General features: G+C 33.9%; 1 protein-coding gene across 1 annotated transcript; it reads left to right on the top strand.

Annotated features, from left to right (window-relative positions):
* The first annotated feature begins 4933 nt into the window (after window positions 1–4933).
* Window positions 4934–14481, top strand: LOC134682133 (uncharacterized). Its single transcript, XM_063541713.1, has 2 exons — window positions 4934–5070; window positions 13179–14481. The coding sequence occupies exons 1-2, from the start codon at window positions 5052–5054 to the stop codon at window positions 14459–14461; spliced, it is 1302 nt and encodes a 433-aa protein (XP_063397783.1). The 5' UTR covers window positions 4934–5051; the 3' UTR covers window positions 14462–14481.
* Window positions 14482–17040: the final 2559 nt, after the last annotated feature.

Genomic DNA, 17040 nt, shown 5'->3' with positions numbered 1-17040 from the left:
TTTATATAAAAATTAGAAGATGTGATACATTGATATAGGAAGATGTGGTGTGAGTGCCAATGAGACAACTCTCCATCCAAACAACAATTCAAAAATTAAACCATTATAGGTTAAAGTACGGCCTTCAACACGGAGCCTTGGCTCACACCGAACAACAAGCTGTAAAGGGCCCCAAAATAACTAGTGTAAAACCATTCAAACGGGAAAACCAACGGTCTAATCTATATAAACAAAACGAGAAACGAGAAACACGTATATATTACATAAACAAACGACAACTACTGTACATCAGATTCCTGACTTAGGACAGGTGCAAACATTGTATGATTGACAGTGAGACAACTCTCCACAAGAGACCAACTTATAAAGAAATTATCAATTTGTTATAGGTCACGACCTTCAACAATGTGTAAGACGTATCGGGTTTTCTATTTCATTTTAAGCCATGACGTTGTCATTTTATTTCGACCTACGACATCTATGAGTTTGCTTTGTTATCTTTCGTCTCTCGTGTTCGTTTGATTTTTTATTTGATTTAATTTGTTTCGAGAACTCTATCCGGATAATTATACCTAAGTACCACAATAAATGCTTGTCATTGCATCATATGATAACGGACCGTTAAAGAGAATTTAACCACACATCCATTTTATTCTATAACATTTAGTATACCGAATGAATGTGTTATATTTTAGAATTTGTCCAAGATGCTCAAGCTTTGAATTCGATGTTGGAGATGAATTATATGTTGCCTAAATTGCACCGCACCAATATTGTGAGAAGCAAACTATGACCAACTGCTTGCATTTAATATATATTCTGCTAAGGGCATATAATACAGTTACAGGGGAGGTAATGACGTTGATAACGTAAGAAAATATTTTATAAGGAAAATAAAATTAGAAAAAAAACAACAGCAGAAGGTCACCAACAGGTCTTCAATGTAGCGAAAAATTCCCGCACCCGGTGGCGTCCTTCAGCTGGCTCCTTAACAAATATATACTAGATCAGTGATAATGAACGCCATACTGATTTTCAAATTGTACACAAGAAACTAAAATAAAATAATACAAGACTAACAAAGGTCAGAGGCTCCTGACTTGGGACAGGCGCAAAACATGCATTTTTTGTCTGATTTTTAACATTCAGACTGATTTTATTGACTCCTCCTCTTTAAAATAATATTATGTTTGTACGGAAGCCTTTTATGGCCATGCTAATTTACTTTTTACAATTTGATATGACAAATTATTAATTTGATATAATAAATCCCGGTGGTCCTGCATGTTTTAAAACACAATTATTTCCATGTTTTGTTTTTGAATGATTTCTAAAAACAATTGTTAGTCCATTGACCCCTACTCCAAAATAAAGTGGAAAAAAGAACAAGAAAGTTCCTATATGTTGGATATACAATACTTAGTGATAAATTGAAATCAAGATATTTGCGTAAAAACGTGCGTTAATTCGCAAAGGTTTGCATTATGACACAAACGTTTGCCGTATTTCGCTAATATTTGCGTTACAACGTAAAAGGTTTACGTTATAACGCAAATATCTTGATTTCAATTATTCATTAAGTATTGTATATATAATATGTCATTCATTTCGGTTGTGATTTACTATTAGATAAAAACAAAAATAAAGAACCATGCATACTAAGGCTAAATCATTATAATAAATAGGCATAGGAATAAGGCAATACTTGAAGTGCAATATTATACATAAATTAAGAATGATTTGTGCATCAGAAAAGTAAAATATAATTCAACAAGAAAATAGATATAGTATAGTATAGGCATATTCTAATTGAAAGATAAAAAATAATGGCATACAATTGTAAAAAAAAATGCATGTATCTTTCTCCTTTAAAATGAATTATTTATAAAGAACCATTATTATTTTTTTTTAATTTTGATGCAAGAAATCATTTTTTTTTTAAATCACAGAATATGATAAAGATTTCTTGATAGAAAGTCATTGAACTTTCATTTAAATATAGTGAAGTGTTTTTGAGATGCTTGGGTAGCAATTTGAAGGAGAGAACATAATTTTTATTAAAAGACATCTTCGTTCTATACATTTATAGCCAAAGAATAGCTTGTTTGAATTTGACCAACTGTACACAGTCCTCAAAGAGAGCTTAATTTGGAAGTATATTTATACTCGGTTATAGCTATACAATATAATAGCAGATTGATTTTTTATTGTCTTCGGTATAACGTCAAGTTAATCAACTTTATTTGTAATATATACTAGTAGTGTCATTGATATCACTTCATAGGGGGAGGGCATTTATAGTTTGCTGTTCGGTGTGAGCCAAGGCTCTGTGTTGAAGACGTTGGCCTATGATGGTTCACTTTTACCAATAGTGACTTAGATGGAGCGTTTTCTCATTGCCACTCATACCACATCTTCATATATCTATTATTCTGATCGTTATTAGTCAATGATATGTTCTATATATTCAAGCATTTTACTTTGCAATGAGTACACAAGTGATGAAGAGCATACGATACAGTTTTGATCCTGTATTTACAAGTTCGTGAAAATTTGCATATAGGCTATTTTTTACCTGATTCAATCAAATATGTCATAAAAAATGTACCTTCATGTGCTACTTTTTGAGTAAAATGAGGTCGAAATTTTGTATATTTGCTCAAACTTCAGATTTGTGGCCGTAATTTCTTTTTCGAAAGAAAGATAACTTTTTTGTTATAAAAGATAAACACAAATTGTTTTTATTCAAAAATAACTCATATCTATCAAATGTTCATGAATTGAAGAAAATCCGTTCGAGCTATCCGTTAAAACTCGGCCACACCTTACCGGATATATGCATAGCACGAACGGACGCCTCACGGATGAAAATAAAAGTTGCCCGTTGACAAATTTTTTATCCGTTGGGAGTCAGTTAATGTTCTGACAAAATAAAACGAACGCGTTACGAATGCATAACGGACACCAACCGGATATTCAACGTACGAGAAACAGAAATGACCGGACAGAACGGATGTCGAACGTACAGCCAACGGACGAGTTCCACATAAAACGGACACATTACGGAAATGATAACGGTAGTCTGTTTCCCGGCCGTTATTGAAATTCTTGACAATACGTTTGTATATTCCGAAGGCATACTGAATGTTTTACGGAGGGGACCAACCTATGATAACGGAAGCCAAGGACTTATATACATTGTAGAAGGATTCGAATCTCATACATTTTTTAGAAAATATGTAGAGAATCGTTGGATTTGAACATATCTGCTATACATTTTTCAAATTGCTTATATTTAATCTTATACCTTATTGATAACCATGAACATTATTCTGTTCCTTTTAAAAAACATTAAGACTTCAGAAAAAATAAATTTCATCAAAATCAATCAAGAACTTTTTAAGTTTTTAGCTGAACAGTTGAACTACGTCTTATTATGTTTTTCACCCAAAATATAGAATAATGCCCCAAAAATAATTACCCACCTTTCTTAAATAATTCAAATTACATGAAGGACATGAACATTATTAACCAAATTAACTCTATCGATGTAGGAATCATTTAAGTTTAAGAAAATCTTTATTTCATTAAAATCCATCAACAACTTTTAAAGTTTTAAGGTGTACAGTGTGGTTTCTCCAATGATTCTCTACATATTTTTTATCGCAACAAGGATTGTTAGGAAGTTACCTATCCCTCTATATATGTCCCTGCGGAAGCGTACCGGATAAAACGGATGAACAAGATATACGGAAAAAATTAAAGGCGACAATAATAAAACATGTTAAAATGTTTCTGTGTGTCTGGTTTTTTGTTTGAAAATGCCGCTTAGGGGCAGTGTCTGGTCTAAATAAGAGCTGATTGATAGTGAAGACGTGTCCTTACTCTATTAAAAAGACCGATTATGAATGATAAGAATTCATGAACCTCATGAAATCTAAACTTACCAATAATTGGCATTCCTGACGCGAAATTTTAAATTTGCATGTATCCGTTTCAGATCCGTTCATCATCCATTTAGCCGTTATACGTCCGGTAGATGTCCGTTTTTCTTTCGTTCAACATCCATTTTATCCGTTAAACATTTGGTAGAAGTCCGTTGGTGAATTTGTATACCAGACCTCCAACAGATGTATAACGAACAAGTTACTGATACAAAATGAAATCGAAACTGACGAGCACCGTACAAAACGGACGCCTATCGTCCGTTCAAAGTTTTGAACGTGCTCAAAATTTTTTACCGGACAGAGCGGGCGTTGACGGATATGTATAAAGCGTACACTAAACGGACATGAAACGGATATGGATGGACGGTTTAACAGATAAGAACGGACGTCAAGGAAATGAACGGATTAAAAAAAAAATATCCGTTAGGCATCCCGGTTCGAGAAATTTATTAAGGTGTAAACGAGGCTTCAATAAAAAATGAGATAAAACAAAATTAATGTTTGCGTTATTACGTAAAGGTGTGCGTTATATCGCAAATGTATGCGTTAGTTTCGGAAAAGAATGGTTTGCGTTATAACATAGGAAGAAAAAATAAAAAAAAAAAGTAATGTGGCACTAATACGCTTTCTGTATATATACATATTTTAATTTCTTCTGTTAGGGACGACAGCAAAAGATCCATGTAAGATAAAAAAAAAAAAAAAAAAAAAAACTTGGGGGGGGGGGGGGGTTAGTTAAAAAACTATGCGAATTAAGTTTTTTTTATCCTACATTGAACTTTTGATGTCATCCCTTTAATATCTAATAATACCGAATTCATGGTCTCGATTTTTTTACCTTATTACCATATTCATTCACGTGCATAATCTGTTTATTTTCTTCAATAAACATTAATCACCATTGTCCCAAATTGAACCATAAACTTATTCTAAATTTTGGGTTTAAAGTTCATACACACGAATTTCAAAGGCGGGAAAAGGTTTCTTTGTTTCTTGAATGAAAACTACTCTACGTAAATTGTAAACACATTTCACAATGTTTGATATATACGGGGAATTTAGATTTTGTTTTGATATTTATAGCAGTGTACTCAAACAGACAAGATGTCAAATATTCTAGTGGGTAAGTTGATTAAACAAAATGATTTTTACGTGTGAAAGAACTTGATTTTTTTTCATATTTATGATAATTGCTATTGCCTAAACTAGCTTCCAGTAACTGTTATTACAATAATATAGATGTACTTTGTGTATTTTTTTGTGACCGTTTATTAAATAACTCACCAGATCGGCACACGGAAACATGAAAATAACTAAAATGTAAATAAAGTGATCGGCAAACAGAAACATAAAAATAACTAAATAAACCTACCAGATCTGGTGATTTTATTTAGTTATTTTTATCTTTCCGTGTGCCGATCTGGTGAGTATAGCCCACAGTATTCTACAGACCAATCAAATACTGAAAACAACATATGCAGCCAGACGTTTTTCCTTAAATGGTTCTGCTCCGAGTAAATAGCTCTAAATACAACAGCGAATAAAATGTCAAATAAAATGCAAAAAGGCAATCGTCACTGCAACATTTTTTTTACAATTAACACTTTCTGATATAGTCTAATCATTCTGAATGTTTGAAAACCATCGTCTCGGTAGGAAATAAGATAAATCAATTTTCTGAATGTTGGAAAATTTCATTGACTGTACAATCGCTTGCTCAATTACTGTACAAGCACTTGGCCAAAATAATAAAATAGATTGCACATGTATTTCATTGTTTGCCAATTAAGCTTCTATCAAGTACACCATTCTAACGCACTGTCCACACGTTGTTTTTCCATCTCAGAAAGACAGAAAAACTTGAATCAGTTTACAAGACAAAACAATGCAGCACAATGATAATAAATCTCGATTCAAAAGTAAGGCTCGTTACACAAAATTCAGTCAAATTAAGTCATTATTTTGAATAATCCATAAATTTTCAATATCAAAATTTTAAATTGACTGTTACTTACTTATAGTTACTTATAGTTGATTTCCAGTACAGGATCCCTCAAGGTTCCTCTTCAATAGACTCGTAGTTTAATGTGTTTCTTTTACTATTTTGACCGTGACTTCCGGATATTTCTGCTCTATAGTCATTATAGTATAATTCTTCGTCTGACCAATATTTGTCTAGTCGATTTTTGAATGCATTTATCGATGGTGACTTTGTTATTTTATCTGGTAGTTTGTTCCAGGTTTTAGCAAATTTTCTGATTTCAACTTTTATTCACAATACAAAAAGGCGACATGCAGATTCTTTGATAGTTCCAGTCCCTTTAATGGTTTTAGAATTGAGATCTAAACCAATATAACAACAATATACAAACTTTTAAGGTCTTTTTTTTTAAAAGTAAAGCTCGTCATGTTTAGCGCAGTAGATCTGAAGTCCACGGCTGGATATATACATAAATTCCACCGCTTTAAATTAAAAGTCAAGAGCTTGCGATGTAAAATGCAGTGCTGTGGATAAAAATTTCGGCGATGAATTTTTTTTAACTCCAGTGCTACAGATGTAACTAGATATATAAAAAGTTAAGGTTCATGTGGAACCTATGGCTAAAATGGCCGTATTTTCACCTAAAAATTTACTCTGAGTACAGGCAAACATGTGCATCTTGAAAGTTTTAAGGCATAGCATGCCCTAGATAAATAGAATTCAAATACATTGTAAGATTTAGAAAATTCATAACTTAACTGGATTTTGCCGTACACTTTTTTTCGTCCCTACAGAAGATGATAAGATTAGGAAACAGTCGAGTTTACCTTGACATGGTCCACTCAGGTACACAGTTTTAAAACAATTATTATCAGGCATCTATTGTCCACCTCGTGTCCATGTAACTCAATACCAGTCACTTCAATTGTTACCTGTGGGGAAGTTCTCAAACCTGTTTCCTCACTTAGTTTATTTTGGCACCTTCTGGAGGAATGAAAAAAAATGCATGGCAGAATCCTGTAAGTTTTTATTTTTGTCGAGTCTGCAACTTTTGTTGCAGAAAGCTCGACATAGGGATAGTGATCCGGCGGCGGCGGTATTAGCTAACTTATTAATAGCTTTATATTTTAGAAGGTGGAAGACCTGGATGCTTCATCTGTTGTATATAGATGCCTTATGTTACGAAGTTTCCGTCAGTCATATGTCCAATGTCCTTGAACTCATTTTCGTCGAGCCTTCGACTTTAGTCGAAAAAGCAGACTAAGCGATCCTACTTTCCGTCGTCGTTGTCGGCGGAGTCAACACATATTCACTCTGTGGTTAAAGTTTTTTTTTGAATTTTAATAACTTTCTTAAACTATACTGGATTTCTACCAAACTTGTACAGAAGCTTGTTTATGATCATATGATAGTACCCAGAAGTAACTTTTGTAAAAATAAAATTCCATTTTTTCCATATTTTACTTATAAATGGACTTAGTTTTTCTGCGGGGAAACATTACATTCACTCTGTGGTTAAAGTTTTTAAAATTTTAATAACTTTCTTAAACTATCCTTGGTTTGTACCAAACTTGGACAGAAGCTTATTTATGATCATAAGATAGTTTCCAGAAGTAAATTTTGTAAAAAGATAACTCCATTTTTTTTCTGTATTTTACTTTTAAATGGACTTAGATTTTCTTCCAGTTAACATTACATACAGTCTGCAGTTATTAAAGTTTTCAAAACATTTATTAGATTCAATAACTATCCTAGATTTTTACCAAACTTGGACAGAAGCTTCTTACAATCAAAAGATAGTATCAAGAGGAATATTTTTATTGGTTTTTTTTCCTCATTTTTTGTTGAGCCTGCGATTTACAGCAATAGTAGGCGAGACACTGGGTTCCGCGGAACCCTTACAAATTTTCATGGTTCAGTGACCACTTGAAAAAAGTACAGATTTTTTGTAATGTTAAATTCTCTCTTACTATAAGTAATAGGATAAATATATTTGGCATGTGCTCACCTTGCAAGGTCATCATGCCCGTCAGATAGTTTTCAGTTGACCTCGACCACATTTTATGGATCAGTGAACATGGTTAAGTTTTGGTGGTCAAGTCCATATCTCAGATACTATAAGCAATAGGTCTAGTATATTCGGTGTATGGAAAAACTCTAAGGTGTACATGTCCAACTGCTAGGTATCATCTGACCTTATCCTTTTTTTCGTGGTTCAGTGGTTATATTTAAGTTTTTTTGTGTTTGGTCTGTTTTTCTCATACTTTATGCAATAGGTCTACTATATTTGATGTATGGAGTAATTGTAAGGTGTACATGTCTAGCGGGTAGATGTCATGTCACCTTGACCTCATTTTCATGGCATTTTTGCGCCTGTCCCAAGTCGGGAGCCTCTGGTCTTTGTTAGTCTTGTATTATTTTAATTTTAGTTTCTTGTGTACAATTTGGAAATTAGTAAGGCGTTCATTATCACTGAACTAGTATATATTTGTTTAGGGGCCAGCTGAAGGACGCCTCCGCGTGCGGGAATTTCTCGCGACATTGAAGACCTGTTGGTGACCTTCTTCTGTTGTTTTCTTATTTGGTCGGGTTGTTGTCTCTTTGACACATTCCCCATTTCCATTTTCAATGTTATTCAGTGATAAAAGTAAAGTTTTTGATTTTTGGTCTTTATCTAATACCATATATGCCATAGGTCAACTATATTTGTTTGGAAATATTTTATGATTTGTCAAGCATGTTTTATTTGACCTCATTTTCACGGTTCATTGCTCAGTGTTAAGTTTGTGTGTTTTGGTCTATTTTTCTTAAATCATAAGCAATATGTCAACTATATTTTTGTATGGAAGCATTGTTAGCTGTACATGTCTGTCTGGCATGGTTCATCTGACCTTGACCGCATTTTTATGGTGCATTGGTCAATGTTTAGTTTTATTGGTTAATGTTAAGTTTATGTGACAGATGTAATAAAGCTTTATATTTCGAAGTATCAACATAGTATAAATGATTTAGCAAAGAAGGCGAGACATTTCAGTGTGTGCACTCTTGTTAATCTTAGGCCGTGTTCACATTGACCTAAATTCGGTGTTGTGTTAGTGTAACTCACACGTAAACTAAACACAATTGCGTTCCCATTGATAAAACTCAATGTTTACATGTAGTTTAAATCATGTTTTATCTACACACAGTCGAAAGTCAATGTAGGCATTGTGTAGGTTAAGTGTACACAACACTAGGCATTTAGGACATTAGTTTTACCGTGTATATATTTTAGGAGGAAACAATTTTTAAGTAAAATTGATATTTTTGATAATTATTAGTATAGTTCTTTACAGAATTTGTTGTCTAAATTTTACAGATTTTTTTTTGTTAAAAACAAATTCACGTACTTTATTAACCCCTGATTAAGACTCAAATCAGCATCATTGCCGAACCCATAAGGCAGGAACCAATTGATTTTCGGGGGGGGGGGCTATTATAGTTGAGTATAAAACATAAAGGCATGGGGGCTATTATAGTTGAGTATAAAACATAAAGGCATGGGGGCTATTATAGTTGAGTATAAAACATAAAGGCATGGGGGCTATTATAGTTGAGTATAAAACATAAAGGCATGGGGGTGGGGCTATTATAGTTGAGTATAAAACATAAAGGCAAGGGGTGGGGGTGAGCTATGGATTTTGTTTTGGAAACAAAAAATGTTTCCAGTTTTTGGCCCTGAAAAAAAATGTTTGTTTCACCCTCAGCTGTCACTATATTATATATAATGCTAAAATTGATTTCGACTTGTCACCAAAATTTGTCCTGGAAAAATCAATAGCCCACGCCCCTCTACCCCCGCCCCCTTTTTCCCTCCCTAAAAAATGAAGTAAATAGTTGCTGCCTAATTCATTTGAAAAGGTCTTCCCGAATCGACTTGACGTACATAGAAATATTTGCCACTGGTCTTTACTCAAACAACGATTCACGCATAAATGCATGACTAAAAAAGTGGGGGGTAAATGATATCACTTAAAATAAATTTAAAAAAAAACGTGACCCTATTCTTTTACCAAATACTCCTTGGAGAAAAAACACCATTTGAAACAAACAGAAAAGATAAAAATTTAGAGATCCCTAATAACTCAATCCTTTTTTTCGGCTGTAAGCACACTGCTGCAGCTAACGTTTTCTAGTGCGTAATCGAGACATCTCTAGTATATTCAAACTACTGCAAATTATAAAAATGGCTTTCATAAAGTAGTAACCACTTAACTTAAAAAGGGGGAGGGTTAATTTCTTTTTATCTGAGTAAGATTTTTTTTTCGCGCGTACGTTTTTATTCCTTTTTTTCGATGCTGGTGATCAAATACATTTTTTTTTCAATATTTAACACTATAATGTATGGGGAAACTCTTTGATTCAGAATATTTCTTTCATCATCTGTACAAGGATTTGTCCAAGGATTTGTATAGTGAGAAACTGCTCGCGAGATTCCAATCCTTCTCACTATACAAATCCTTGATCTGTATGATCATTTTTTTTTTTATCAAATTGGGGATCGGAATATTTCCATTCCCACCCCCCACCCCCCCCTTTTTGAAGTCAAATGGTTGTTCCCTTACCGCTAGAAAAATTGTCCCAAAATTTTGAATTCAGTTCTAGGTAATGAACATTTAAATGACACATAGTTTACAAGTGAGAACAAATCTTATGTACAGGTAGCTAAACAAGGTGTATAGATGTGAACAAATGTAATATGAAACCAGTGCACACTACACTAAACTAATTGTAAACATGTTAACTCTACACGGCGTTTGGTGTGAACACGGCCTTAGTTTCTTTTGTTTAATTCGGAGTTAAATATGACGTCCATTATCACTGAACTAGTATACTATATATTTGTATAGGGGCTATATGAAGGACGCCTCCGGATGCAGGAGTTTCTCGCTGCATTGAAGACCTAATATCTGTCAATAGGAATCTAATTGATAGGATTTTTCATTTGAAATCATACCACATCTCTTTTTTATAAACAATTCAAAAGTAAAACAAAGAATGGAAACTGAGAAGGTGTCAAAAAGTAAACAACCCTGCAAACGGCGAAAAACAGACCAAGCCAACCAAAGGGTCTTCAACCAGCGAGAAAATTCCATACGCGGAGAGCCGAATTTCAACTGGCCCTTAATTTATATACTAGTTGAGTTAACATATTACAAATGTACTAGTCTTGCAACCTTGCACAATAAAAGCTTACACTTACCGAAGTAGTCTATTAACCGGATTTGCAATAACATAAGCACCACGATAGGTGACGCATGTGGAGCAGGCTCTGCTTACCCATCTTTTGCACCTGAGATTACCCCCGGTTTTTGTAGGTTCGTGTTGCTTAGTCTTAAGTTATCTATGTTGTGTCTTCTGTACTCTTTTGCACCGGAGATTAACCCCGGTTTGTGTAGGTTCGTGTTGCTTAGTCTTAAGTTATCTATGTTGTATCTTCTGTACTCTTTTGCACCGGAGATTACCCCCGGTTTTTATAGGTTCGTGTTGCTTAGTCTTAAGTTATCTATGGTGTGTCTTCTGTACTAGTATTGGTCTGTTTGTCTTTTTGTCGAGCCTTCGACTTTAGTCGAAAAAGCGAGACTAAGCAATCCTACTTTCCGTCGGCGTCGGCGTCGTCGTCGGCGGCGTCCACAAATATTCACTCTGTGGTTAAAGTTTTTGAAATTCTGATAACTTTCTTAAACTATACTTGATTTCTACCAAACTTGGACAGAAGCTTGTTTATGATCATAAGATAGTATCCAGAAGTAAATTTTGTAAAAATAAAATTCCATTTTTTCCATATTTTACTTATAAATGGACTTAGTTTTTTCTGCGGGGAAACGTTACATTCACTCTGTGGTTAAAGTTTTTAGAATTTTAATAACTTTCTTAAACTATCCTTGGTTTGAACCAAATTTTGACAGAAGCTTGTCTATGATCATAAGATAGTATCCAGAAGTAAATTTTGTAAAAAAATAAATCCATTTTTTCCGTATTTTACTTTTAAATGGACTTAGTTTTTCTGCGGGGAAACATTACATTCACTCTGTTGTTAAAGTTTTTAAAATTTTAATAACTTTCTTAAACTATCCTGGGTTTGTACCAAACTTGGACAGAAGCTTATTTATGACCATAAGATAGTATCCAGAAGTAAATATTGTAAAAAGATAACTCCATTTTTTCTGTATTTTACTTTTAAATGGACTTAGATTTTCTTCCAGTTAACATTATATACAGTCGGCAGTTTAAGTTTTCAAAACATTAATTAGATTCATTAACTATCCTAGATTTTTACCAAACTTGGACAGAAGCTTCTTACAATCAAAAGATAGTATCAAGAGGAATTTTTTTATTGATTTTTTTCCTCATTTTTTGTTGAGCCTGCGATTTACAGCAAAAGTAGGCGAGACAGTGGGTTCCGCGGAACCCTTACACATTTTTATTTTAAGCCATGGCGTTGGCAGTTTATTTTCATTATCTATGAGTTTGATTTTCCCTCTGGTACCTTTTCGTCCCTCTTTTACAATTTTGATAAATAATTTGCCTTTTATGAGTTTAACTGTTCCTTTGGTATCTTTTGCCTCTCTTTTACAGCCTGTCGAATATTGAATATCGAATAACTAATCAACCGCATACTTATCAATACACGATATGGATGGTGGCCATGGGTTTAACGAACTTGATTTCCATGAGGGTCTTGTACAATCGGTCATTTATTATACCTCCGCTTTAAAAAAGGAGGGAGTATACTGTTTTACCTCTGTCTGTCCTTCCCTCAGTCAGTCCGTCCGTCCCACGAATATTTTTCGTCGCATTTTTTTCAAGAACTACAATACAAGGATTTCTGAAATTTGGTTTCAGGGTTTATCTAAGTCATCTATACCGTGTGATGCGTTTTCAGATTGATCACTTGACAACTTCCTGTTTACCGAACACTTGTATGATTATAGACATGATAGCCAAGTTGAAAATGTTCGTCACATTTTTCTCAGGAACTACAATACAAGGATTTCTGAAATTTGGTTTCAGGATTTATATAAGTCAGCTATACAGTTAGATGCGTTTTAAGATTCATCACTTGACAACTTCCTGTTTACCGAACACTTGCATATTTTTACACTATTAATATTATCTACTTGCGGCGGGGGTATCATCAGTGAGCAGTAGCTCGCAGTTTTATTTGTTTATGTATATATTTTCAATATACTTTGACTTTATCATTTCAGTGTTAAAATCAAAATGGTTCTTCATGGCGATTCTTTTGATGATGATTCCTCAGCCTGCTGTTAGCATTTCTGAGGAAATTGGAGAAGTAGTTACTTCTGGTCTTGAAGCTGGAAAGGAGATCGGTGAACTGCTTTCAAAAGGTCAATTTAAGAGTTCTTTAGTAAGGATCACAAGAGGAATAGGACCTTACCTTGGTGCAATAGGACCATTCGTAGGGATCGTTATGGCGTTAAATCCAATAGAGTCTGAAGAGTTGTCTTTCATGAAAGATATGATGAATAGTATCGATAATCGTTTGGATCCGGTAGATAATCGATTTAACGATATCGAACGATTGATTAAGTGGAATGTTGTTCAAATCAACTTCGGGCAGATAGAACAAAGGATAAAAGCAGTGTCACGTGAGTTCCAATATATTTACAATGTTCCAGAGGCTGCAGTACAAAACCGAAAGGAGCTGTATGAATGGAGTTATAAAAGTGATTATCAGAATAGTGGCACGAAGTTGTATCAAGCGATTGTCGAACGACAAGGTACATTTCAAGAAGATCTTGGTACTTCCGTTTTGAGATTTACCAAAAATAACCGGAAGATGACGCAGTTATTTCTGACCGGAGTAATGCAACTTCTCTTGCAAGCTGTTAAAGTAGAATTAGGGTATCTTTCGATTAACAATTTTACTCACAATTTGGATTACATGACTTCGGATTGGGAAAAAAGAATACAGGAAGTGAGTGATAAGTTCGAACAAATTGACAACCAGAGCGTAGTAAATTCTCACCAACAACTCGTAATAGATATTGACGAATATGGTTTAAAAAACAAAGGTCTGTCACATAAACTATTTGCAAGAGAACTATATGATCAGCTTGAAGAAAAATATTACTGGCGACACTGGATTGTTATCTCCTCTCGTCCAGTAGGAGATGCTGATCATTGTGGTAAGGTCGAAGAAGGTTTAATGAAAATGAGGACATATGGTAGAAACCTAGAAGTGGCAAGTGTGGACGAGAACCATCCAGTCATGGATATGTACTTGGCTGAGAAAGAAATGATATTGGTGAGAGTTTCAAAACGTAGTGGAAGTTGGTGGAGAGGATATAAGACCGTTCATCAACAGGCAGCTCAAATTTGTAATTATCTAGACCAAAGTCACTGTGGTGCTTCATTGGTTAGTGCTATCTCAAGTCATGCGTATGGTCACTATCACTATGAAGCTAAAGCTTTAAGATTTGAACAAGTCGTCAAAAATCCTTATTATACTCTCATTATGTGGGGTTGAAATTGTTGAAAATCTTGTCAATCCTATTATAAAATAAAAAAATAATGATTTCATTTATTTGTTAATATTGCCCCATTCCATTTGTTTTGAATGGACAACAAAGGTACAAATATATGTTTCAGATGCATTTAGTCTGAGTATTTACTTAAAGGAGCATCCACCAGAGGCGAAGCTTCATTGAGGCAATGAGATAAATGCCTCACTAGAAATTTAACAAAACAAAATTAAGGAGGCTCGCGGGTAAAAAAATTCCGAAAAAAAATAAACATTTATCTTTCATTACAAATTTCATCTATTACCTTTAGTAGTAAAAATTGTTACTTTATCATGACAAAAATCTTTCCAAAAAATCAATTCGTGTTGGCCCCAGGTGACATTTAAAATGTAGATATCATTGAAAAAGCTCCAAATTATCTCCCTTAGGTGCAAAAATGCCAGTTTTTTGGCATCAACATTGAAATATCTAACTCATCGGTGACATATTTTTTTATTAGTGTTTTCAAATAAGCTTTACATAAAATAGGAAATTGTGAAATTTAAGTGATTTCTGTAATTTAGTTTGTTTTTTTTTTTTTTCGATATTACCTCTATTTCCCATAAAAGTTCAACGGAAAAATGTATGCTTCTTTCGATGGCAGATTGTGAGCGTAAATGAACGGTGACCCCATTTTTATTTCATTTTTCTATTAAGTATATGATAAAGTTCTTTATAGAAAAATATAGCGAAATCCTATATAAAATAAACAAAATTGATTAGACCCGCGAGCCCCCTTAAGGTAATGGACATTTGACTTCATTTTGTTTTACAAATGATAGAAACTGACACACTCGGTTCAACATTTAGATCAACAAGTCAACTCTAGTACGATACGAGTATCCTGTAATTATATTTCTAACAAATACAACTAATGAAAATTAAGATTATAAGGAAGTTCGCTTCTTTATTTTTAATTTAGTTAAACATGCCTTTTGGCTCGCCTTGGCCAGGAACATATATATTAACAATTCAATTCAATTCAAATCTTTATTGCCATAAAACTACATATTTATAGTATGTGACACAACACAACAAAATGAAAATAAAAAATAACAATATTAACATACTGTTCCCAGCCTTGGTGGAGTCTAAAAGCGAGACATAGGTATATATATGCTGTTTCCGAGGTAGGCAGCGGCAGCGTCAACAATGCGTTAGTTTGTGAATAGGTTTAGTTTATGGGAAACCAATGTTGATAGGTCAATGATGTTTGGAATTTAGTTGTATAAGCATTGGCACATCTCGCTACCATGGAGATTATTTGGCCCTGCCCCCTCAGTTATTGTTTATTGAGTTTTAAGTTTTGCTTATAGTTTACATGTATAAGTTTGGTCAGTTCAGTTTATGGGAAACCACTGCAGTTGTATATGTATTGACACATCTCATTTCCATGTAGATTATCTGGCTCTGTACCCTCAGTTCTGGTATATTGACCTGAAAACTTTTGCTTATATTTCAAATATGGCTTGGTAAACAATATTATATAATGAAATTATGAAGAAAAGAACCGGGTAGTGAGGGAATTCTTTTGAAATAACACATGGATAAAACCAGAGGATTCCGAATATCTATCAAAAAGCGAACATCCTCGAAAACTGAATTCATAAAGATGGTGCTTTTCATTGATATAAAATGGGGAATGTGTCAAAGAGACGACAACCCGACCAAATAAAAAAACAACAGCAGAAGGTCACCAACAGGTCTTCAATGTAGCGAGAAATGCCCGCACCCGGAGGCGTCCTTCAGCTGGCCCCTAAAAAAATATATACTAGTTCAGTGATAATGAACGCCATACTAATTTCCAAATTGTACACAAGAAACTAAAATTAAAATAATACAAGACTAACGAAGGCCAGAGGCTCCTGACTTGGGACAGGCGCAAAAATACATTTGCTACAACTGTTTATTGAGATTTATGTACGATTAATCGCATTGTTGAATCTAAGTAAATCAATAAGTAGTCATTTCAGTCGAAACATTGAACTTATTATCAATTACAAAATGAACATGATATTTTAAAAATTGTATCTCTGTAAATGTATGCTGTAAATGTATGCCTCACTGGGCGGATTGAGGGGGTGTCTGTGCCCCGTTAATGCTGAAATCAAAAAGCTTTTAATCCAGATGTTTTACCGCTCCCACTACAAGTTCTATCTAGTTCATGCGTACTCGTATTCCCCTTTTACAAAATCCTTTGATTTGCATCTAGCCCCGAAAAGTTTAAACCGACTTAAATAAAAATTCTGCACTGTCCCTGTCGTCACTTTGGGTCTTCCTCAGAACTCTTATTTTTAATCTAAACATGATCTTAAACACAATCCTGAAAAATGTCTTCAATCTTTTTATGATACAAAATTAAACATGATAAAAATGTGCGAACTTAATTCAATATTATATAGAAAATCAATATGGTATATGATAAGACAACTCTCTACAGTTGACCAAATGACACAGACATTAACATTCACCGTTCGGCCTTCAACTCTGAGCAAAGTCCATATCCTATAGGGCCCCGTAATATCAAATTCAAAACAATTCAAAC

This window comes from Mytilus trossulus, chromosome 8, assembly GCF_036588685.1.
Source record: "Mytilus trossulus isolate FHL-02 chromosome 8, PNRI_Mtr1.1.1.hap1, whole genome shotgun sequence".
NCBI lineage: Eukaryota > Metazoa > Mollusca > Bivalvia > Mytilida > Mytilidae > Mytilus > Mytilus trossulus.
Note: the sequence above shows the minus strand (reverse complement) of the source record. Positions and strands in the feature narration are given on the sequence as shown.